Genomic DNA, 24,256 nt, shown 5'->3' on the forward strand with positions numbered 1-24,256 from the left:
TCGTCAGAGAGGTGGAAAAAGGAAGAGTTTTCTGAAAAAGCTGAGACTTATCGGCTACGACACGTTCCATAGGCAAAGTTCGGCTCGGAGAGTCGCCCCGAATGCAAACTGCATTTCGCAATGAATGCGGACGGCGGCAAAAAGCTTAGGACGTGCGTACTTCACCGTCGGCTCACGCATGATCTCCGCATCAAATCGCATCGAAAAGCCGACTCGAAAGCAGCACATGCACGCGGACAGAGAGCAAGAGACGGAGAGACTCACCGGTCATGTTCGTTCGGTCTCCGATGCGTTGCGTCGGTCGACCGCCGCGGCGCCTTCGAGTTCACCTCATCGACCGACGAAGAGGCGTCGCGCCGTGGATCAGCTGGAAGAGAGTGGCTGCTGGAGCGAAGGCGGAGATGAGAGCTCTTTTTGTGTCTCGGGGAGGGGGAGGGGGAGGGAATGCGGAGCGCATGACGCCTTTGGTTACGTACATTCAAGTCGTTGGGCCTCACGCCTTTGGTGACGACGGGCTCACCGTACGCACCCGTCGCACCGAATCAGGAGTTTTAGATGCGTGCGATGCGAAGGCCGCGACGACGTGTCGAATGCAAAGCGGGTGGGATTCATGTCCCTCCAGCTGTGGCATTGAATGGTTACATCGCATTCGGTCGTGTGATCGTAACATAAATCGATCTTTCATAGAGGACGAAACGTACGTTTTGACGGGCGAAATTAGTGGTTTTAAGGTAGTATAGTAATGTGCCCTTTGAAATTTTTTGTGAGGTTTTGCTTACGTAGGTTTGGAAAATTTGCAAATTCGGTTTTCTTTTTTGAAGTATTGAAAGGAGATTTTTAGTAGAAAATGAGAGATATTATATAAATTATAATATTAAGAAGAGAGACGATTTTCAATTCAGTTGGGTTAATTGAACCGAACCGAAAATGTACGAAAATTCAAGTCAGTTCGAATCAATTCCAATTTGGTTCTAGCACACCTATGAGTATGACACCTTCATTCGAAGTGATTATCAAGAGAAAATTTAAGTCTAAACTCATTAATAAATTCAGTTAGATTCACAATTACTTAAAAGTTTAAGTTAATAAATAATAGGTCAATTTGAGATATATTTATCATTTCACGCTATATTACTTACTTGATGTGAAACTTCTCACTTCACAATGATAACGAGAATACTTTGCATCCACACGCCTTGTGATACCATCATTTTTTACTGGTATACTTTCGCATCTATGGGTGCTGGCTTCACGATTTTACCCCTTCCGAATCTCGGCTACATTAGGTATTATGACACGAACAAGAGTCCTTAAGGATGTCCATATTATGCTCAATTTAGTTTAGGGCATGCAAGTTCCGTCAAATCTTTCGGTCCGTGCCCTACTGACGCCTACGTCGAGTTCTCACTGTCCTAAACTCTAGAATTGTGCTGGCACTCCTACCTAGCCCGTCCTTGAAGCCCTCGACCAGACAAATAATAGAGTAAGAAAAATTGTCAACCCGTACAGAAACTGCCGCATCAGTCCGAAATGAGTTCCCTGTCAAGTCACTGTACATAGCTCGTGCATAGCTTGACAACCAAAGTAAGTAAAAAATTGTGTTGGAATATCATTCACTCTGGATAATAAGTCATAAATGCTTTTTATATTTATGTAGTCTTACTTCACTTATTAATTTAAAACTTTAAATTAAATTTTCTCAATTTAAATTTTCTCACATAATATAGAACTAGTTATCCTTTATACGGAAGTGTGTGGTAAAAGATTTCACATTGACAATGGATTGTAAATGCTTTTTAGCTAGGCAACCTAACGGAATCAAGATAAATTAATTCAAGTAGAAAAAAACCAAAAAAAAAAAATATTTACCATCAAATTCAATTAATCGATGCATGAGCTTGAACAAATAGATTTTTTTTTTAGCAGTGTAATGCGCACATGCTCAGTTTAGTGTCTGTTTAAGGAAGAAGTCGGGGGAAAATGATTGACTTCTACAATTTTACGATTTGAAAGGACAAACGAGGGTGAGAAAAAGTAGGAGGAAGGGGCTATCGTCCATGACTCAATATGTGTTAAAAATAGAATGCATTTGTTGCCGAAACAAATTTGTCGACCGCACTAATACAATGACCTTGGATACCCATAGCGAGTGCGTGAAGTAAGGGTGACTAGTCTCGAGGTAAATCAATTCCTACCTTAAAACCAAGAATCGGGCTACACATGGTCGGTTTCCAATTTGTGGAACCAGAAATTGACTTTGTCTGCTCTTGAACTAGACTAGGCTTAACGGGTTGTCCTAGGAACTAGCAATGTTATTTTTTTTAAAAATTATTATCTTTTCAAAAGTTCTAAAATAAATCAGAGCATGAAATTACTAATTACGAGGAAGTAAAAGAAGAGCTTGCTCTCACACAAAAATTTGTACCTTTTGCTCTTACTAAATAAAAGATCCCTATTGGTTCCACCAATTTGGTCCAATTTCTTCTCAAGAACCAAGAACCAAAAATCACTCAGTAATCAATCAATTCGGTCCAATCCAATTCACGAAGAGAATTGAGATCGATGCACACTCCTAACATGAAGGCTCGTATCTATGATTAATTTTTGAAAATTAAAATGTTTGAGATGGTGCACTCATTTGACTTTTTCATGAAACAAGTCAAATAACTAATTGTGAATCTGCCACAATATTCACTTATAAATTACTTTCAAAAGAATTTGTCGAAAAATTACGGGAGAAATATATACAAATTTGTATAACAACATTTCAATATTGATATTAAAAAGAAAAAAAAAGACCATATTCGTATATTTGAGCGGGCAATTTCTAGCCCCTCCCGCGAGTCGGACCGTGCGAGCGGGGCTTTTCTGCCCAATATAAATAATATCAGCTCAGCTTTCGCCTTTCAGCATGAACATCGGCCAAATTTTCTGGGTAATTTTCTCTAGTGAAAAGATTTTTTTACATGTTACCCCATCATTAACGTTAATAACGGAATGACCTGCAACTGAGCCGCGTGTCACGCCCCGTGGCAAGCGGAAAGCTAAAGAAAAGCGTCACCTGACCAATACACAAGCGAACATTCTCGTACCTCCGGCTTATAAATTATACGACAGCACCCGGGACTGCAGCCTCGGTGGAATGTCATGTCATCTCGCCCCTGCTGCGTTGCGCGGTGATGCGGTGTACTCGTGGAATGGCGAGACTGGTCAGAGCTTACGCTCTAGAGAGAACTCAGATAATCCTTTATCATGGCCAATATAGGATTGGAAAACGAAGCGCCCTCTAGCCTCTCGTACGATATTCCGTCCATCCGGGCCTGTATGCCTTCGGCAAACGTCAATTCTCGAAGCAATTCCTTCATCGCGGTGTCGACCCCGACAAGAGAGCCTCCTATCCCACTCAATATTTCAGGGAGCGAAGGATATGGCCTCGACAGCTCGACGAGGGTGACCTGCCCCAAGATAAATGATCAGACTCAGCAGCTACTCGGTCACAAAACAAATTTTGCTCTTTTGATTTCCGTAATTAATTAGAGATGTTCAAATAAATACTATCGAGATCTCCATGGCACACTCAACCACGTTAGAATCTCCATGAAGCTCTGAAAATCCAAAGGAAAAGCAGTAGCACAACAACTATTGCAAGGTACGAGACTACAAAGAGACTAGGTTCACCTGAAACAATTCCAATAGAGCCAGTTAAGGTAAGTCTTTCCGCAACAATGGTTGGTGTTCCCATTGCCATGTAATATCCTCCACTAGCTGCTACATCAACCGTTGATGCAATAACAGGCTTTGATGCAGCCAATTGCCTAATCTCCCTCCACATTCTGCTCATCATAAGCATCACGAAACCCCAATTAAGCTACAGTCAGAAAAGAAAGTGGAAAGAAAGAGTAAAACGTTCAATGACAGTTAGAAGATGAGATTTTCCGCTGCATGGATATGACAGGGCAATTAAACGTAGGGCAAGACTTTACTACTACCAATGCATCTTATCAGCTATCCCACCAGCTTCAAATTCCAACTACGTAAGTGGAGGTACTAGAGAGACGAGAAGTTTCTCAATCTTATGTCACATTGTCAACCATGTCAAAAGCGCATGACTTTGCACTGACAATTACTCTGATTCCAGATCGAGAAGAAAACTTTTACATGCCACGACTATAGAATTCCCTTCGCAAAAGAACATTTTAATATAGCCTAATAAAAGGGATAAGTGCAGAAACTAGAGTGTGTTTTGACTGGTAGTCATTGAGAACTTGAGATTTTTAAAGAGGCTCCGATTAGTCTTAAACTCACCATTGATGGAATCCAGGTGTTGGATTTCATACAAGCCAAATGACCAAAGAACTCCCCGTTGGAGCCACGCTGGAACTTTGGCACTAGAAATGAATCGACGACAAGCTTAAGACCAAATTAGGGCATTTATAAGATCTAAAGTCCTCAATTGATCAAAAAGAAAAATTAACTACTTACTTAACCAGGGGCCAAAACTTTTTAAGTCTTGTTCTACACTTATCCCCTTATTAAACTAAAAACACCACAGTGATAGCAAGATATTTTTATCACGACTAATAACAACCACATCCGTAGAAAACTAAGACGTTCGAATTGCTTGATTTCTCACTAGTATATGCTTTTATGTTTAAAAGTATCAAGAGCGGCTCACCAGAAAAGACAGTTGGACAATGTTCAAGTGATATACAGCAGCACTTACAAGTCTGAGGCTAGAGCATCACCACCAGGGCTGTCGATTCGGATGATAGCAGCTTTAAATTTTTTTGACTCTACAGAAAGGAAAAATATAATGTTTAAGAACAAATGAGATGAAAAAGAAGATGCAATGATTGATAATTTTCAATGTGACATGGACAAAAAGGAAATAATAACAATATGGGAACACTTTGAGATGAGCCATCCGCCTATGCTTTAGAGGGAGAACCTTTCGAATTGGCTTTTATCTAAAAGATTGACCATTTCTTATTTTCTAACTGCACGTGGACTAACGAAGGGAACAATGTACTTCGCCCCTAAATTTGCTTGCATCCACCTCCACTTACCCAAAATTTACTAAAATTATTGAAGCAGAAAAAAACGAAAATCCAAAATCATATAAAACATTTCAACAGTAGAATGAGAGTTTGATCTGATATTCAATGGAACAAGAGATGCTAGAACTTTAATTATACATCATTTGATGAACTTAAGCATCAGGACGTATTTCCTCACTCTATGCAGGAAAACTGCCAAATATAGCAGGAGATGGCAACACTAGAGATTCCGCACACAAGAAATGCAGTGACTCCACTAGACACTTGTATCTTCTTCATAAGTTGCTCCAGCTTATTACTAGAACAACGCTTCATAACTAAGCAAACAGAATGCCACTTCATAACCATAACTATGAAAGTGACAACAACAGGGCTTTGGCAATGCTATGCCAAAGAAACAAATGCCACCCAGTATGCTTATAACTGTATTCTGAGCTGGCAAAGAAATCTCACCTCTCACAACCCGAATTTTTTCAATGATTTGCTCTGCTATTATACCAGAAGAACTAGGAAGGCTTGTTGGACTTTTCACGCGACCTATAGCACCAGAGGCTTGTATGACGGCTATTAAGTCTTTACCACCAGACAAACCAAGGGTCCACTTGCTCACTCTTGAGTACCTCCTGGAGTACCACAACAAAAGAGCCATTAACATGAGATGGTAACATTTAATTTCTGAAACTCTTGTACTTTTGTTCCCAGTTCAGCGGAGGGAAGAACGCTTGTTTCTGAAACTTTACATTCCTTTTAAAACCAACATTCCTCGCATGCTAGAAAACTTCAGATTACATCTGACCAGTAACAAGGGGAAGATGCTTCTAACCACAAACTGAACAGAGACTTCCTTGGACCAACTGTGGACTACCTATAATCAACCAATGGGAGATTCTTATCCGTCTGCACTCCAGGTTTTTCTTTCAGCATTGTTATCACCTGAAACGTATCTACACATTAGTGAAAAATAAGTATTAGTGCAAAAGTAATCTAAGATGAGACAGGAATTCTGCCTACCACAGAACAAAATAAGAAATGAGCAGGCATGGACAGTGAATACAAACACTAGAACACCGAGTAGCTCCCTACTAGTAAGTGCCAGCACGTTCCCTCTCCTTAACACCCTCACCCCCTCCCTTGCCTTTTCCCTCCAAATTTGAGAAAGAAATCATATGCGAGCCGTTGGATCTATTTTGCTTTTAGGGCATATAATGTAATATCTAAATTTTAAATTTATTCAATATGATCCATAAATTTTAATTCAATGTGCAACGTAATCTCTAAACTTTTGGCACATATTCAAACTCATCTCCATATTCGATGTTGTCCTTGAACGAAAGGATAACATCGATTATCTTCATATAATTCAGAGATTAGTTTGAATATTCACCAAAAGTTCCAAAAGTTCGAAGGTCACATTGAATAAATTAAAAATTCAGAGACAACGTTGTATATTGGGCAAAAACACAAGAACCACATTGACTAAATTGAAAGGTCGAGGATTACATTGCATATTGGATCAAAATTCAAGAATTGTCTGCGTCATTTTCCATTTTAAAAACGAGTGCTCCATAGGCACTTGTTAATGCGACTTGTGATATAATTGACCAATGAAATCTTGTTCGGCAAGGATACAAAGGCAACATCCCTATAATTATAATGGTGTCCGGTACATGTTACCTCACATGCTCGTGTCTGTTACAATGAAGTAGAGACAGAATGAACATTGCAAGAATAAATGAGATGAGCGTATGCCCAGAAGGAGGAAAAAAAAAAACAATTCCTTCTTTTGAATTCCTTCAGACAGCTGCAAGTTCTAGACCTGTGGCTGCGACATGTTCCCAGGACAAAGAAAGCTATGTTGAACAAATTTCTCCTGCTTATTTTCTACTTCCAAAACTGCATGTATTGAATGATTCTGCTATCACCTATGCATTATCTCAAAACGAATTATCAATGTAGTCTCCCATGCCGCTGCTTCCTTCAATGGAGGAACTCTTCTGGATAGCATGAAATAGGTTTGCTTCGTGTACAAGCATTCATCCATGTCACCTCGAGCATTGATACGACTGAGGGAATCATCTTGCCAACAGAATGTGCTTCAGCTTTACAACCAAAGCGAAAATGCCATAGCATGGGAAGTGCATTAGCGCCACGGTCAAGTACCTTCAAATCCCATAAAAGAGGAGTCAAGACTAGTTGCTCAGAAAGCCAACCAAACTACTAGGAAACCTGCTTTGCTTTCTTAACTGCTAACAAATTCTGACAGGATTGCATGCAATGAACTAGATCGTGGCCATAATAGCTTTCTATGTGAATTGAGCCTTACAATCATTTGCAGAGAATCAACCAAGGATGTTTGAAACTACCAGGTGTCCAATTGAACCATCCAGGTGTCCAAATCCGTCTCAGTTTGCAAGTGTAGTTAAATAAAAGTAATTCTAAAAGTAATTCGAGCGGGGAAGATTAAGGGGGACTCGCATTGTTCATTTCTCATGCATAGTAAACGTTGAAGGACGAGCTGTCCAACAAAATGTCACAAGGTCTACATACCATAAAGGAGCATGTGGAGATGACAAGTCAAGAAATGGATACGGCCACCTGCAAAGCAGTATGCAATTAGTGTCATGATAAGTATAGGTCATGATGAACCGATGATGCAGCTAAAAAATATAGACGGTTTACCAGATGGTGAAGCAAGCATGGATAACCCATTGGAAAATAATGTAAATGGTCGTCCACAAGAAGAAGTATGCGATCCGAAAGAGAGGAAACCGCTGCAAGGGAAGAACTCCAGGAATCAGAACACATGGTATCTGACCTTAAAAGAGAGAGGAAGTAATGCCAGCGAGCTACTTGCTTACCAAGCAATTTAAAGCTGTATCTCCAAGAAGTAAAAACAACGTTGATGGTATGCATGCTTATGTCCAACTGCAAGTGAAAGGTCAGATAAATACGTTAGATAAGCAGCACACAACAGACAAGTCATTGGGAAGGACCTAAATTGTTTAAGCAATTTTGTTTCAAATGGATACAAGTAAGAGACTGATGGAATTTCCAACGGGCAATTTGCCAATTATTAGGAAATGCGCTACTGTGCTGAGTTCACAAAGAAGAGAGTAGTTATACATTCTCCCATTTGTATGAAGTAGCTATTGTATAATCCTCTATCACAGAATCACCACCACCTAAGAATTCGATTGTATTTTTGTTTTTATGTGCTAAAGAAGAACTAAGCGGCATTCAGTTACTTACAGATTTCAGTCTATAATTTTTTTTGGCAAGAAACGGAACAATTATAAACCAGTAGACGCTATCTGTAAGCACGACTGCACCGGCATTCATCTGTCATTAACAAGAGGGAAAACAATGTCAATGTCCTGACCCCTCCTCAAAGCTTAAGAGGAAATAATCACATGCTCAATGTGTACCTGGAAAATTATTTGAAAGGAATAGCCAAAAATGCCTGCAGTTTCACGAACAGCTTCACCAGGTGGAGCAGAGCTTTTGTTGGTGCTAGCCATGCCAGAAGAATCCCTCAGCTTTAGAGCCGCAAAATTTGCTCTCTGAATCTATCTCCACATTGTGAGATTCACTTATTTTGTTCTCGTACCTGTAACATCCGTATGCAGAGAGCAACGAACCAAGCTTGTGGAGGCCCAAAAAGTAGTCATGTTAGAGTTGTAGAGAAAATAAGAGGGTAGAGACTAGTGGAAACGTAGACGCAAAGATGCAAAATGAAGGACTTGATCATGGTGGCGCAGCAGAGCTGCAGAAAACATACCCCGAAATAGATGGTGACTAACGCAGAAGTCCACCTGTCGAGAAAGAAATTTATTCTGTCAACCTCAGACGAAGTGATGGAAGAAATCTAGACCTTTCATGTAGCTAGTAACGAGAAAGTGCTTCCTGTGAAATTATGAATGAAGCCTCATTTCCGGGTGAGAGCAACTCACTAAGGGAGGAGATCCGTGCTTCAGGTATACATCATTAAAAGGTAAAAAACCCTACTTCCGCTCATGATGATCAAGTTAATGTTGCCAACACTTCAATTAGGAAGCCCTCTGTGTCAAATTAATAAAAGCCTACAGAACCCAGAATCTCCATAAGCAAACTTCCTAACAAATTTCTGAGATCCTATGGAATGCAAATGCACTTTTCCAATGTAGACCAATCTAGGAAATTCCGTAAATGTAATTGATAATACTCAACTGCAACAAAATTCAATGAAATGCTAAATGACAAGCTTGTCTAGCAAAATATTATCCATACCCCGAATCTACGTACACTTTAACTGAGATGATAATGGAATGAGAGAAACTGATTATACAAAAGAGGGGAAACAGAGGACTTACTGAGTGTAATAGTAGTATATTTTGGCGCCGCTTTTGATAGTGGTCACGCATAACATTCCTATAAGCAAGAAGAAGGCAATGACTCGAAAAGCCAGAAGCCAAGCCGGGTGGACTCCTTTCAGACATGGAGTCCAGGTCTCGTCACTATATAAAACACCCGCAGCCCCTCGCTGGGTTTGTCGGCCGCCATTGCTGCTGCTTCGACTGCAAAAAGCCTCATACTTCCTCACAAGCATCAAGGCAAAGCACGACGATGCAAAGACCCAGATCGCACAGAGCAAAACCCTCCAGTTGAACCAGTAACCCACGGTGTTCGTGTGACCAGCCGGCATGGCTGGCTTCCAGGAATTATCTGAGGTTCCTGTGCGCAGTCCCATTTCATTATTTGCTCGATTCAGTGACCTCAAAATGGACGTTTCACCTCCAAATTCTCTATCTCGACGGGGAAATGGAAGCGGCAAAAAAGATGACAAGACAGCGAGAAACCGAAAGGCACTATTGTTAGCTTAATAAATACTGGAATCCGAATGACCCAACAACGATTTCAATGAAGCAATCACGGCGAAACTTTTCAAGCTCCTTTCCTTGTACGCTTTCCAGGATCAAAGGTAGGAACGATCCTGATGCAACCTCACGCAAGGCTCGTCGACGAAACCGATCGACATAGAAAGACTGGAACAAGATGGGGCCTGGCAGGAGAAGTCCGAAATTCCACATTCGTAAAGCTTAGTGGACTTTATATGGCACGGAAAGAGATGGAAAGAGATAGGGCGGTGGTGGCTCGTGAACTTTGAGCGCAAGCTTCCGTTTTCTTACCGGGTAAGATCCCCCGTTCAGATAAATCATATTAGACTGTTCTCCAGTCGCGATCGCGGTACGACCATGCAAATATAAAAATTTACTGTCCCGTCCCAACAGAAAAGACATGCGTTCCGCGTCAGCTTTCGCTTTGCAATTTTTATCCTCTCCTCCTTTTGCTGGAGTAAAGCCCCGAGAAAGGGAGAGGCAGAGAGAGAGAAAGGACAGAGACGGAACGCTCCCTCGCGGCAGGGCAAGAAATTTCTCAGCCTTTTCTTGTCCGACGGAGGTGGGCTAATCGGAGACCGCTGTTGAAAAGGCGTACGCTACTTAGGACAAATCGTGTGGACCTCGTTCGACGAGGTGGCATAATTTGCCAATCATGCACCTACGGCTGACTATATATGGGCTTTAGGTCGGCTGGGCAGAGCAGTTCGATTGCAATCGTCGTCTCTCTGTCCCCTCCTAGATTCTCTTGAGGCAGCACCAACTGCGTTGAAACAGAAAGCGTTTCCATGGCCCAAATGTCTAGCATCCCTCCGCGATGAAAGGACGGTTTTCTCTCGCACTGGATAAGTGAGAAAAAAAGAACTTAAGGATGCTTTTCTTCTTTGCTTTGTTTTCCATCCTGGGCTTGAGCCATGGAAGCTTGAGCCTTCTGACTCCCGGCCCAAGCTCGAGACCATGCAATGCTCAAATTTCATTATCAACTTAGATTTGAAAATGTTCCCATATTTTTCAGGTCCCATTCATCTAGATCGAGTCAGTTGACTCGCCAAGAAGATGCTATGTCATTGAGTGCTCCAAGATTACATGAGCCTAATATATCAGGGTGGATTCATTTAGCAAGCGCTTTCATAAAATCTACGTGATTCGACGGGTTATATATGTATAATTAGTTAACATGAATCGGGTTCATGATAGCATTATCTGATTATGACGTCTATATCTTTTTTAAGAGAGAAGAGAAACTTCGCTTGATCGGGACAAGAGTTTTCCTTAGTTTATGAAGAATAACTTTTGACCCCGAAAAACATGCGCCTTTTCAAGAAAGGAATGATCGCACTTTAATGCTGAAACTGGCGTGAAATTGAAGCATGTTTCAAGCCCGCGAAAGTCAAGCGGAGAACCAGTTTGTTTCTGGAAAATTGGGCAACCGAAATTAGCTCGGCTGTCTACATAGCACCATCGGATCAAAAAGGTCACAAAAATTTCAAGATAATGAGTAGACAGAGACAGTACCTCCTATTATTGCATCTCAATTCGAAAACCCGACATACTTTCGAGAGCACTCGTGGACCATACTTAATAAGGAATACTTCGATCTTCAGAGTACTAATTATACACGCAACACGAGCGAATCATCGCATCGAAGAACTTTTTCTGTTTAGTTACTTAACACGTAGACGAACTGCACTTCCTAACAAAAACAATCGACCCTAGCATAGAAAATAGCTGCAGTTGAGAGATGATGACAAGTTAAATTCAGTTTGCTAAACGGCTTGACCATGGTCGTTGCTAGAAGGAGTGAAGACAGCGAAGAAGCGAATGATTTTCACCCTGCATTGGCCACGAATGTTCCGGAGCAAAGATGCGCGGAAGTGAACTCGATCGTTACGGTGGGGGAAAAAGGAAGAGTTTTCTGAAAAAGCTGAGACTTATCGGCCGCGACACGTTCCATAGGTAAAGTTCGACTCGGAGCGTCGCCGCGAATGCAAACTGCATTTCGCAATGAATGCGGACGGCGGCAAAAGCTTACAACATGCATACTTCACCGTCGGCTCATGCATGATCTCCGCATCTAATCGCATCGAAAAGCCGACTCGAAAGCAGCGCATGCACGCGAACAGAGAGCAAGAGACAGAGAGGCTCACCATCCATGTTCGTTCGATATCCGATGCGTCGGTCGACCGTCGCGGCACCTTCGAGTTCACCTCGTCGACCGACGAAGAGGCTTCGCGCCGTCGATCCAATGCCGAAATCTCCAAAGCTGGAAGAGAGTGGCTGCTGGAGTGAAGGCGGAGACGAAAGCTCTTATTTGTCTTTCGGGGGGAGAGGGAGAGGGAGGGTTACGTACATTCAAGTCGTTGGGCCTCACGCCTTTGGTGACGACGGGCTCGCCGTACGCACCCATCGCACCGAATCGGGAGTTTTAGATGCGTGCGATGCGAACGCAGTGAAGTCATCTCCAATGTTTTTAATCAGCGCAGTCACCACGCGACAGCGACACGTGGAGAAGAGAATTGATCAAAAGACGATTGAGATTCTCGAAGTTCGAATGCAAAGTGGATGGAATTCATGTCCCTTGAGCCGTGCCATTGATTGGTTACATCACATCAGTCGTGTGATGGGAACATAAAATCATCTCTCCTAGAGGACGAAGCGTGCACTTTGATGGGCAAAATTAGTGACGTCTTCTCCAACGTTTTTAATAAGCGCGGTCATCACACGACAACGACATGTGGAGAAGAAAGCTGATCAAGAGGCGATTGAGATTCTCAAAGTTCGAATGCAAAGCAGATGGAATTCATGTCCCTCGAGCCGTGCCATTGATTGGTTACATCATGTTAGTAGTGTGATGGGAACATAAAATCATCTCTCCTAGAGGACGAAGCGTGCACTTTGATGGGCAAAATTAGTGGTTTTAACGTAGTATAATAGTGTGCCATTTGACTAGGACGCCAGGGGTGGTGGATTCTCCTACTTACGTGTTCCTCTAGGTTTATTAGCCGGCTATCGACGTACGAGATTCCTAAATCACAAATAATAATAATAATTATAATTATTATTATTATTATTATTATTATTATTATTATTATTATTATTATTATTATTACTAAATAAATAATAAATAATGTGCCCTTTGAAATTCTATATGAGTTTTTGCTTACGTAGGAAAATGGGAAGTTTGGCATATTCACAAACTCGGTTTTCTTTTTCAAAATATTAAAAAGAGATTTTTAGTAGAAAATGAGAGATGATGTTTAAATTGCAATATTAAGAAGAGGGACGATTTTCATGAAAATTCAAATCGGTTCAAACCGGTTCCAATTTGGTTCTAACACACCTCTGAGTATGACACATTTACCCGAAAAAATTATTAACAGGAAGCCTAAATCCGAGCTCATTAATAAATTCAGTTGGACTCATAATGAATAATAGGCCGACTTAGAATATATTTATTATTCCACGTCATACCGCTTGCTCAATGTGAAACTTCTAGCATGCATATTCATTATGATAACGAGAATACCTTGCGTCCACATGTCTTGTGATACCATCATTTTTTACTGGTATATTTTTGCATCTACGGGTGTCGGCTTCATGATTTTACCCCTTCGGAATCTCGGCTACATTAGGTATTATGACACGAACAAGAGTCCTTAAGGATCTCCATATTATGCTCAATTTAGTTTGGGGCATGCAAGTTCCGTCAAATCTTTCGGTCTGTGCCCTACCGACGCCTAGGTCGAATTCTCACTGTCCTAAACTGTAGAATTGTGCTGGCACTCCTACCTAGCCCGTCCATGAAGCCCTCGACCAGACAAATAATAGAGTAAGAAAAATTTGTCAACCCGTACAGAAACTGCCGCATCAGTCCGAAACTGAGTTCCCTGTCAAGTCACTGTACATGGCTTATGCATAGCTTGACAAGCAAAGTAATGGCGTGTTTGGTAACGTTTCTGCCCTTTTTTTGTCTGCGAATAAAATAAAAGTGTTTGCATTTCGCGAAACAATTTTTGAACAAAAGAACGCGTTTGATAACGTTTGTTCAGTGGGAATAAAAATGAATAGAAACACGTTTGGTAAATTTTTATTCTTTTTTGTTTTTTTTTTTAATTATTTAAACATTTTTATTTTATTTTTCAGTTTTTCCTTCTTTTTTTTTTTTTTTTTTTATTTCGGCGCCTCCCCGGCCTCCGGCGATCGGCCGACGGGCCGGCAGCCTCGCCCAACCACGGCGAGGGCGAGGCTCGGCCTCGTCGCCGCGGCGAGGCTCGGCGAGGTCGCCGACCCTCGACGGCGTCACCAGCCCTCAACAGCCGGTTGCCGGCCATGGCCGAGGCCGGCGACCGGCGAAAGAAAAAAGAAGAAAAAAAAGAAGAAGAAAAGAAGAAGAGAAGAAGAAGAGAGAGAAGAGAACAGAAAAATCCGTACAAAAGTGTTTCTTCATTTTTGTTTCGGAACAAAAACAAACGCAACCAAACGCGTTTCTGTTCTTTTTTGTTCCTGGGAACGAAATCCGTACAGAAGTGTTCCGTAAAACACTTTTTTAGAGTATTACCATGCACGCCCTAATCTACCGTGATGGGGGAGTCGTGACTTCATATGATTTTTGCTAATTCTCTTTGACATGTTGCGTAGAGTAAAAAATTGTGTTGGAATATTATTCACATCACTTGATAATGAATCATAAATACTATTTATATTCATATCGTCTCCCTTCACCTATTAACTTAAACTTTTGGATTGAATTTTCTAACATAATATTGGAGCTAGTTCCCTCATACGAAAATACATGATCAAAAAATTTCACGTTCACAATGAATCATAAATGCTTTTTAGCTAGGGGCCCAATGGAAACAAGATAAACTAAAGTCAAGCAAACAAAAACTAAAAAAGAATTATTGTCTACCGTCAAATTCAATTAACCGATGCATGAGTTTGAACAAATGGATTTTTTAGCAGCGCGCATGTTCAGCTTAGTGTCTGTTTAAGGAAGAAGTCAAGAGAAAATAATTGACTTCTACAATTTTACGATTTGACAGGACAATTGAGGTGGAGAAAAAGCGCTCAGTTTAGTGTCTGTTTAAGGAAAAAGTCGAGGGAAAATGATTGACTTCTACAATTTTACGATTTGAAAGGACGATCAAGGTTGAGAAAAAGTAGGAGGAGGCAGGAGCTATCTGGTCCATGACTTATTATAGGTGTTGAGAAATAGAATGCATTTGTTGTCGAAACAAATTAAGAGATCACACTAATACAATGACCTTGCACACCCATAACAAGCGTGTGAAGTAAGAGTGATCAGTCTCAAGATAAGTGAATTCCCACCTTAAAACCAAGAACTGAGCTAAACATGATTGGTTACCACTTTGGAATTATGTAGCACGAATACTCTCCGAAGCTTGTCGTGTCCGACACTCTAATACGTGTCCGACACGCTTCGACACGTCTTGACATGCTCCGACACGCGGTCAACTAGTGTCGAAAAATCTGACACGTGGTCAACTCTCTCCGACACGAGAGTTCAGAATTCCGACATGCGATTCCGACATGCATGGGGTCAATTTTAAAAATTTCTAATACTTGAGGAGTCAAAATATGAATATACACAAAAGAAGTAATAAAATACTATAAATATACACGCACGGGGTCAATTTTTTTTTCAGTTTTTTTTTTTTAGAATTGTTTTATTTTAAAAAATTACTATGAAAGAAGTAATAAAAAATGCTATATATGATAAATAAATAAATTTAAAAATATCATTTCAGCATTTTTCTTTAAAAATGTTTTTTCCTCTAAGTTTTGTGTATTATTGTAACAAATTAAAATAATTAATTATATTATTTAATACTTTTCGTGTAAATTAATTTTAGGCTATTTTTATTATTATAAAAATATATTTAATATATAACGTGTCGGAACGTGTCAAAATTCTTTATTTTTAAGAAATGACGTGTCGGCGTGTCATATCGTGTCGTGTCACGTATCTATGTCGATGCTACGTAGCTTTGGAGAACCAGAAGTTGACTTTGTTCACAATGAACTAGACCAGGCCTAAGGGGTTGTCCTAGGAACCAACAATGTTTTTTTTTTTTTTAATTATTATCTTTTCAAAAGTTCTAAAATAAATCGGAAACTTCTTTAATGTAGTATGAAATTACTAATTACGAGGAAGTAAAAGAAGAGCTTGCTCTCGCACATAACCTTTGCTATTATCGAATAAAAAGATACCCAATTAGTTTCATCGATTATCCAATTTCTTCCCAAAAACCAAGAATCAAAAATCACTCACAATCGATCAATTAGGTCCAATCCGATTCCTAAAGAGGATTGAGATCGATGCTCACTCCTAACATGAAGGCTCGTATCTATTATTAATCTTTGAAAATAAAAATGTTTGAGATGGTGCACTCATTTGACTTTTTCATGAAACACGTCAATTAACTGAGTCTGCTTCAACATTCACTTATAAATCACTTTTAAAAGAATTTGTCGAAAATTTACGGGAGAAATATATAGAAATCTGTATACCAACATTTCAATATTGATATTAAAAAAAAAATGACCATATTCGTATATTTGAGCGGGCAATTTCTAGCCCCTCCCGCGAGTCCGTGCGAGCGGGGCTTTTCTGCCCACTGTAAATAATATCAGCTCATCTTTCACCTTTCAGCATGAACATCGGCCAAATTTTCTGCATGATATTCTCTAGTGACAAGATTTTTTAAATGTTACCCCATCATTAACGTTAATAACCGAATAACCTGCAACTTAGCCGCGGGACATGTCACGCCACGTGGCAAGCGGAAAGCTAAAGAAAAGTGTCACCTGACCGATACACGAGCGAACATTCTCGTACCTCCGGCTTATAAATTATACGACAGCACACAGGACTGCAGCCTCGGTGGAATGTCATGGCATCTCGGCCCCCTGCTGCGTTGCGCGGTGATGCTGTGTACTCGCGGAATGGCGAGACTGGTCAGAGCTGACGCTCTAGAGAGAACTCAGATAATCCTTTATCATGGCCAATATAGGATTGGAAAACGAAGAGCTCTCTAGCCTCTCGTACAATATTCCGTCCATCCGGGCCTGAATGCCTTCAGCAAACGACAATTCTCGAAGCAATTCCTTCATCGCGGTGTCGACCCCGACAAGAGAGCCTCCTATTCCACTCAATATTTCAGGGAGCGAAGGAGATGGCCTCGACAGCTCGACGAGCGTGACCTGTCCCAAGATAAATGATCAGACTCAGCAGCTACTTGGTCACAAAACAAATTTCTATTTGCTCTTTGAATTTCCGTAATTAGTTAGAGATGTTCAAAAAAATACTATTGAGATCAACAGTAAACCTTTTCTAAGCGCAAAGAGGAAAACCATCTGGACAATCGACCTACCTTATTAGTTTGGGGTATATTGGCCTTCTCTTTCGCAATCGCAATAGCCCGAGAAAATCCGCCGATTGCATCAACCAAACCTCGTGAAGCAGCATCGTTGCCTGTCCATACTCTCCCTTGTGCAACCCCCTCCATCTTATCAACCTGTGGGAAAACATAACAATTACAATTCCATTAAGTAGCAGGTGTATATTAGGCAGGTCCTATAGATGAACCCCAAAGGCTGCTTCCGTACCGGCATTGATCGCGAGAAAGCCGCCTTATCACGAAACATTTTGTATGCATTATCCGCCATCTTGGCAAATAGCTCTGCCTCATCTGGCCTGAAACCATTTAGAACAAAACAGAGAAAGTGCAGGAGAAATGGTTACATTGGAACATGTCATCACATAAAATCCAAACATGAAGACGGCACTCAAAAGTCCCAGTACAATTATCAAGATATCTTCCTTAATTTACACTTCAAAGTATCATGCGACAATGCCTTTCACCTAAAAGGTCGTTGCTCGGCTGCAAGGAGCTCAGCATATTTTCCCCTTGATATGATCTCCTTATTGAAGCCTATTTTTTCGTACAGATTCCCCAGGTTAAGCTTCCCTGAGAGGAGAAAAATGGCACACTCACCACGTTAGAACATCCATGAAGCTATGAAAATCCAAAGGAAAAGCAGTAGCATAACAACTATTGCAAGGTATGAGACTACAAAGTGATGCTAGGTTCACCTGAAACAACTCCAATAGAGCCAGTTAAGGTAAGTTTTTCTGCAACAATGGTCGGTGTTCCCATTGCCATGTAATATCCTCCACTAGCTGCTACATCAACCATTGATGCAATAACAGGCTTTGATGCAGCCAGTTGCCTAATCTCCCTCCACATCCTGCTCATCATAAGCATCATGAAACCCCCAATTAAGCTACAGTCAGAAAAGAAAGCGGAAAGAAAGAGTAAAATGTTCAATATGACAGTTAAAGATGAGATTTTCCGCTGCATGGATATGACGGCAAATCACTTAGGGCAAGACTTTACTACTACCAAATGCATCTTATCAGCTATCCCACCAGCTTCAAATTCCAACTACATAAGTGGAGGTACTAGAGAGAGACAAGAAGTTTCGTTATCTTATGGCACATTGTCAACCATGTCAAAAGCACATGACTTTGCACTGACAATTACTCTGATTCCAGATCGAGAAGAAAAGCTTTTACATGCCACGACTATAGAACTTCCTTGGCAAAAGAACATTTTGATATAGCCTATTGAAAGGGATAAGTGCAGAAACTAGAGTTTGTTTTGACTGGTAGTCATTGAGAGATTGAGATTTTTAAAGAGGCTCCGATTAGTCTTAAACTCACCATTGATGGAATCCAGGTGTTGGATTTCATACGAGCCAAATGACCAAAGAACTCCACGTTGGAGCCACACTGGAACTTTGGCACTAGAAATGAATTGACGCCAAGCTCAACACCAAATTAGGGCATTTATAAGACCTAAAGTCCTCAATTGATCAAAAAGAACAATTAAGTACTTAATTAACCTGGGGCCAAAACTTTTAAGTCTTGTTCTACACTTGTCCCCCTATTAAACTAAAAACACCACAGTGATAGCAAGATACTATAATCATGATTAATAACAACCACATCCGTAGAAAACTAAGACATTTGAATAGCCTGATTCCTCGCTAATATATGCTTTTATGTTTAAAAGCATAAGAAGCGGCTCACCAGTAAAAACAGTTGGAAAATGTTTAAGTGATATATAGCAAACTTACAAGTCTGAGGCTAGAGCATCACCACCAGGGCTGTCGATTCGGATAATTGCAGCTTTAAATTTTTTTGACTCTACAGGAAGGAAAGATATAATGTTTTAAGAACACATGAGATGAAAAAGAAGATGCAATAATTGATAATTTTCAATGTGATGTAGACAAAAAGGAAATAATAACAATATGGGAACACTTTGAGATGAGTCATCAGACTATGCTTCAGAGGAAGAACCCTTTGAATTGGCTTTTTATCTAAAAGATTGACCATTTCTTATTTTCTAAATGCATGTGGACTAACGAAGGGAGCAATGTAGTTCGCCCCTAAATTTGCTTGCATCTACCTCCACTTACTCATAGTTTACTAGAATTATTGAAGCAGCAAAAAACGAAAAGCCAAAGTTATATAATCAGCTTATTCATGAACGCATTTTGAAAGATACCTTTTTTTCTGGGGGTTGTAGAATAATAAAACATTTTAACAGTAGAATTAGAGTTTGATCTGATACTTAATGGATCAAGAGATGCCAAAACTTTAATATACACCATTTGATGCACTTAAGCATCAGGACATATTTGCTCACTCTATGCAGCAAAACTGCCAAATATAGCAGGAGATGGCAACACTAGAGATTCCGCACACAAGAAATGCAGTGACTCCATTAGACATTTGTATCTTCTTCATAAGTTGCTCCAGCTTTTACTAAAACAACGCTTCATAACTAAGCAAACAGAACGCCACTTCATAACCATAACTATGAAAGTGACAACAACAGGGCTTTGGCAATGCTACACCAAAGAAACAAATGCCACCCAGTATGCTTATAACTGTATTCTGAGCTGGCAAAGAAATCTCACCTCTCACAACCCGAATTTTTTCAATGATTTGCTCTGCTATTATACCAGAAGAACTGGGAAGGCTTGTTGGACTTTTCACACGACTTATAGCACCAGAGGCTCGTATGACGGCTATTAAGTCTTTACCACCAGATAAACCAAGGGTCCACTTTCTCACTCTTGAGTACCTCCTGGAGTACCACAACAAAAGAGCCATTAACATGAGATGGTAACATTTAATTTCTGAAACTCTTTATTCTTTTGTTCCCAGTTCAGCGGAGGGAAGAACCCTTGTTTCTGAAACTTTACATTCCTTTTAAAACCAAAATTCCTTGCATGCTAGAAAACTTCAGATTACATCTGACCAGTAACAAGGGGAAAATGTTTCTAACCACAAACTGAACAGGGACTTCCTTAGACCAACTGTGGACTACCTATAATCGACCAATGGGAGATTCTTATCCGTCTGCACTCCAAGTCTTTCTTTCAGCATTGTTATCACCTGAAACATGTCTACACATTAGTGAAAAATAAGTATTAGTGCAAAAGCAATCTAAGATGAGACAGGAATCCTGCCTACCACAGAATAAAATAAGAAATGAGTAGGCATGGACAGTGAAGACAAACACTACAATACCGAGTAGCTCCTACTAGTAAGCGCCAGCATGTTTCTTTTGATTACATAAAATTATTACAAGGAAGCAAGTAAGAAGAATGAGATTTCCTAAAAGCAATGATTACACCTTTTCTTTTGATAAACAAAAGGCATCTCTGACTGCCATGAATGATAGTAGAAACTCGTATTCACAGATGCAAGCATGGAATTTCCGACCACCCACATGTAATAGTATGACAAAATCATTAACAGTTTGTGCCTCAGCAGATTTTACTAAATGCTTTGTTCTCAGCATCCCACCACAATAAGAGTAGAGTTAAGCACCTCATCGTCATAGCGTATGTCGGTTATGAAGCCCTCTTTTTTTAACCGTTCTACTTGAAAAACTCCTTCATTTATGAAGTTCTCAATATCTTCTCTTTTCTTCCCTGTTTGAAACAGAAGAGCCTTAGAAATGTTTTGCAATTACAAATAGGAAGATCAAGCCCGTATGATTTTAAAGCTACAACACCTTTTGTTGAAGAAACCTCATCTATCCAACTGCCGTATATGTTATCCAGTATGGTCGTCAACATCTCACAATTTTCTTCAGACATGGATTTTCGCAGGAGTTGATCCCCAGCACTTTTATATTTACCTATCCTTTGAACTTGTGGTTCAACTCCCACTTTATCCAATACACCTGAGAGAGAGAGAGAGAGAGAGAGTCAATAAGCTACCAGAAGATAAATGATCCATGCCAATTGCCAACAGCTGAGAGTTTATAGAAAGAGTCAGGCAAAGTTACTGTTGAAGTTCCCACCCAATTTTTTTTTTCTGCCGGCATGCAGAAGCTATGCATTACAGCTGCAAGTCATCCACTGATTACAATCATTTAAACGAGAAAATGTGCATGCCACATGCTTTTTGTTGCATGCTCATCTTCTCAAGACTTTAAGACAAACCAACCAAAAGACATTGACGAAAGAATTTTGGTAAGAACTTTAAACATTTAAGGAGATACTGCAAATGTTCACAAATAACCTCATCACCCTCCCCACTCCCCCAACGTCATCAAAAGAGGAGAAAGAACAACAACTACAACAACAATTATCAGGGAACCTCCAGAATTCTGAACATGTCATGACCCTCCCCTTTCAAAAAAAGCAACAAAAAATGTTTTGTCAACTGAAAGGAAAGAAAAAAAAAGTACTGGAATCCTAATAGCATCGAAGCAATCAAGTCTGAGAAACAAGCATCCAAGCTACAACAGTCAGTCAGCTGTCAGATAAAGCACAGTAAGGTTTAAAGGTCTTGGAGAATCAATTTACCTCTTAAAAAGGAAGCTTGAACTGTCAGACCATACAAAGAAAAATAAGCACTTGGAGGGGCATACAACTCTCCACAGGCACAAGCAAGGTAATACTCTTTTTCTTGACATGTAGGGACGTACCCCACAATGAATTTACCTATAATATCAGAATAAAGCTATATCATAAACAAGGTAAAGAACAACAGTTAGTATATGAACAACGGCAGGAGAAATCTCAAAGGTAAAACCCATATGGGCAATTAAAGCGGTGGTATGCTTCAGTTTAAAGGAACCTACTATCCCATCATACTCTGTGAAAGTATATTCTGGTTGCAGGAATAACCCAGTATTGTCACAAAGACTTCCTTATTTTCAAAGTATAACAATGTATTAAAGTAAACTCATTCCATCAAGTAACTCGAAATAAGTTTGCACCACCTGTTGGAAACTCACATCATTAAGCAACTCTTCATAAGCTTGTCAAAAAATTTCACAGAGAAATACCATAGAGCAAACCATGGTGGCTTAATCAAAGTTAAGGCATCTTGATTTACTGAGTTTAAGGCAAAAACTCCAAAATCACATAGTAACCAGCTCATTTTATATGGCATATCACGTGCATGCACATACCATATTCATCTGTCTTACAACCATGAGGGTTCTAGCAACAGCGAGCCGCTTTATAATATGTAATTGCCTACCCAGAAGTAAGCACATTCTTTACCTGATTTCTTGAAATTCAGGATATGTCTCCTTATTTCTTCCACTTTACCCCATCCACAGCTCAATGAGTCAATATGGAGGTAAATACCAGAGATACGAGGATCGTATGCTGCTTTTATAAAATTCTCACAAATTTGAGGAAGGGAGAGTCCTGAAGAGAAACGGCTCTTTACCTGATCAGATATCTGAACAATAAGGAAAACACGAGAAGTTTCAACTCTGATGAGAGGTATACACGATGAGTCAGATAACGGACTCATATAACATGATCTTAAGGAAGTTTACAGAGATAATAAATATGAATTTTTCATTTTGGGCAGGGCCGCAGGTACCAAATGCACAGGCTTTTTTACTGCAGCTGTATATCATTGTAAACTTGAATTACCAACCCTCTCGTAAGACAAATAAGAAACAAGACATTAATAAAAGTAAAGGGTTTTTTGTTCTCACACTCGGTAGCGCACTCTCGAGCAATAGACATTACATTGAAACATGAGAGTAAAATTAAAGACTAAAAATGTTTAGCTTGCGCAAATGAAAGAACCGTCTCGTTATCAGAAAACCACTTCTCAACTGGTTCTCTATCATGCATCTCGTAAGTGGGGCAGATCCTTAACACGTCTCACTCCTCTCCTGTATCTATAAGCAGTTGTCACAGTCTGAAGATGAAACTACCATATTGAGAGGAGGACCGAAAAAGGAAGCGGAGTTTTCGATGCCGTTCCAAAAATATTGGAACATTGCAAATCGCCTTCATGAATCATGAGAGTAATACCGAAAACTCAAAAGTGACATCTGATTTTCCGTATAGCCTACCTCTAACATGGCAAACACCCAGTTTTCCTTGTCTTTTTTCAACGGCGAGGAAGCTACACCTAAGTATCCTGCTACACCTTTATGTGCTGACAGGGCTTACGTACTCGAACCCAAACGCATAATACAGAGATGAAGAACTCTTCACCAAAAGCATTGTTCGTCAAACGACCGAACCTGGCCACGCAATTTCATGGTCAAGACGCTGCCTTTCTTCACCCGCTGCCAAGGGAAAGCGACGAGCATTTTGAGCTTGACCCCGAATTGCTTCCACACTCCGAACTCCTCGAACTCGAACTCCCCGCTCGGGTAGTCCCCGTCTTTCTTGGCGTGCGATTCTTGCTCCTTCGCTTCCTGTTCTTGTTCCGGCTTCTGGGTCTCGGCCGCCGGCTCGGAAGAATCGTCGAACGCTCTGACGGAGAAGCTCCTGCGATGGGCGGCCGGGGCGACGAACTTGGAAGAATGGGTGAAGGAAAGATTGTTCTTGAGAGCGAAAACACGGATTTCGCGTGGAGAGGAGGGGAGAGGAGGGGGGAGACATGGAGGTGATTGTGGAGAGGGAGACATGGGGCGTGCGGTTTGGAGAGGTGGAGGAGTGCGGCGAAGTTCTTGCCGTGGGTCTGGACTGTGCAGGTTATCTGCGGCGTGTGAAGAAGCTTCGACATCTCTGTCTCTCCCTCTCCCTCTGCTCGTCGTCCTGTCTGTTCTGTTTCGGTCGGAGAAATCGCTAAGAAGGGCGGAGGGGAGGGGGAGCGACAAGGTGGAATTTGCGCCACGTCATCCTTAAAAGGTCGTCGACGTGTCATATCCCATGCTTGCGCGCAAGCACGGCGTCAAATGAAAATATCGGCTAAGTATAATTGCAAAATTAGGATATGTGGAGGCCCTTAAT

The 24,256-nt window shown here is 40.7% G+C and overlaps 2 protein-coding genes and 1 pseudogene across 3 annotated transcripts; all 3 read right to left on the minus strand.

The window, feature by feature from the left end:
- Positions 1–3,213: 3,213 nt before the first annotated feature.
- On the minus strand, positions 3,214–24,083 carry LOC104426257 (serine protease SPPA, chloroplastic). Of its 2 annotated transcripts, none has more exons than XM_010039251.3 (13): positions 23,542–24,083; positions 22,553–22,736; positions 21,848–21,985; positions 21,049–21,219; positions 20,862–20,965; positions 20,356–20,423; positions 19,943–20,112; positions 19,094–19,163; positions 18,048–18,202; positions 17,817–17,922; positions 17,561–17,648; positions 17,326–17,469; positions 3,214–3,455 (listed from the first exon to the last, which is right to left on the minus strand). In XM_010039251.3, the coding sequence occupies exons 1-13, from the start codon at positions 23,929–23,931 to the stop codon at positions 3,225–3,227; spliced, it is 2,019 nt and encodes a 672-aa protein (XP_010037553.2). In that variant the 5' UTR covers positions 23,932–24,083; the 3' UTR covers positions 3,214–3,224. The 2 variants fall into 2 exon arrangements, with proteins under 2 accessions (XP_010037553.2, XP_039161706.1); XM_039305772.1 differs by lacking the exon at positions 3,214–3,455 and adding an exon at positions 16,886–17,155 and having other exon boundaries at positions 23,542–24,080.
- Positions 6,682–8,613, minus strand: LOC104430889 (annotated as a pseudogene).
- Positions 8,616–9,804, minus strand: LOC120289526 (the record flags this gene model as incomplete). Its single annotated transcript, XM_039304573.1, has 3 exons — positions 9,407–9,804; positions 8,836–8,869; positions 8,616–8,699 (listed from the first exon to the last, which is right to left on the minus strand). Coding segments are annotated over exons 1-3 (495 nt in total), but the record flags the coding sequence as incomplete, so codon positions are not given.
- Positions 24,084–24,256: the final 173 nt, after the last annotated feature.

Source organism: Eucalyptus grandis, chromosome 11 (assembly GCF_016545825.1).
Source record: "Eucalyptus grandis isolate ANBG69807.140 chromosome 11, ASM1654582v1, whole genome shotgun sequence".
Classification (NCBI taxonomy): Eukaryota; Viridiplantae; Streptophyta; class Magnoliopsida; order Myrtales; family Myrtaceae; genus Eucalyptus; species Eucalyptus grandis.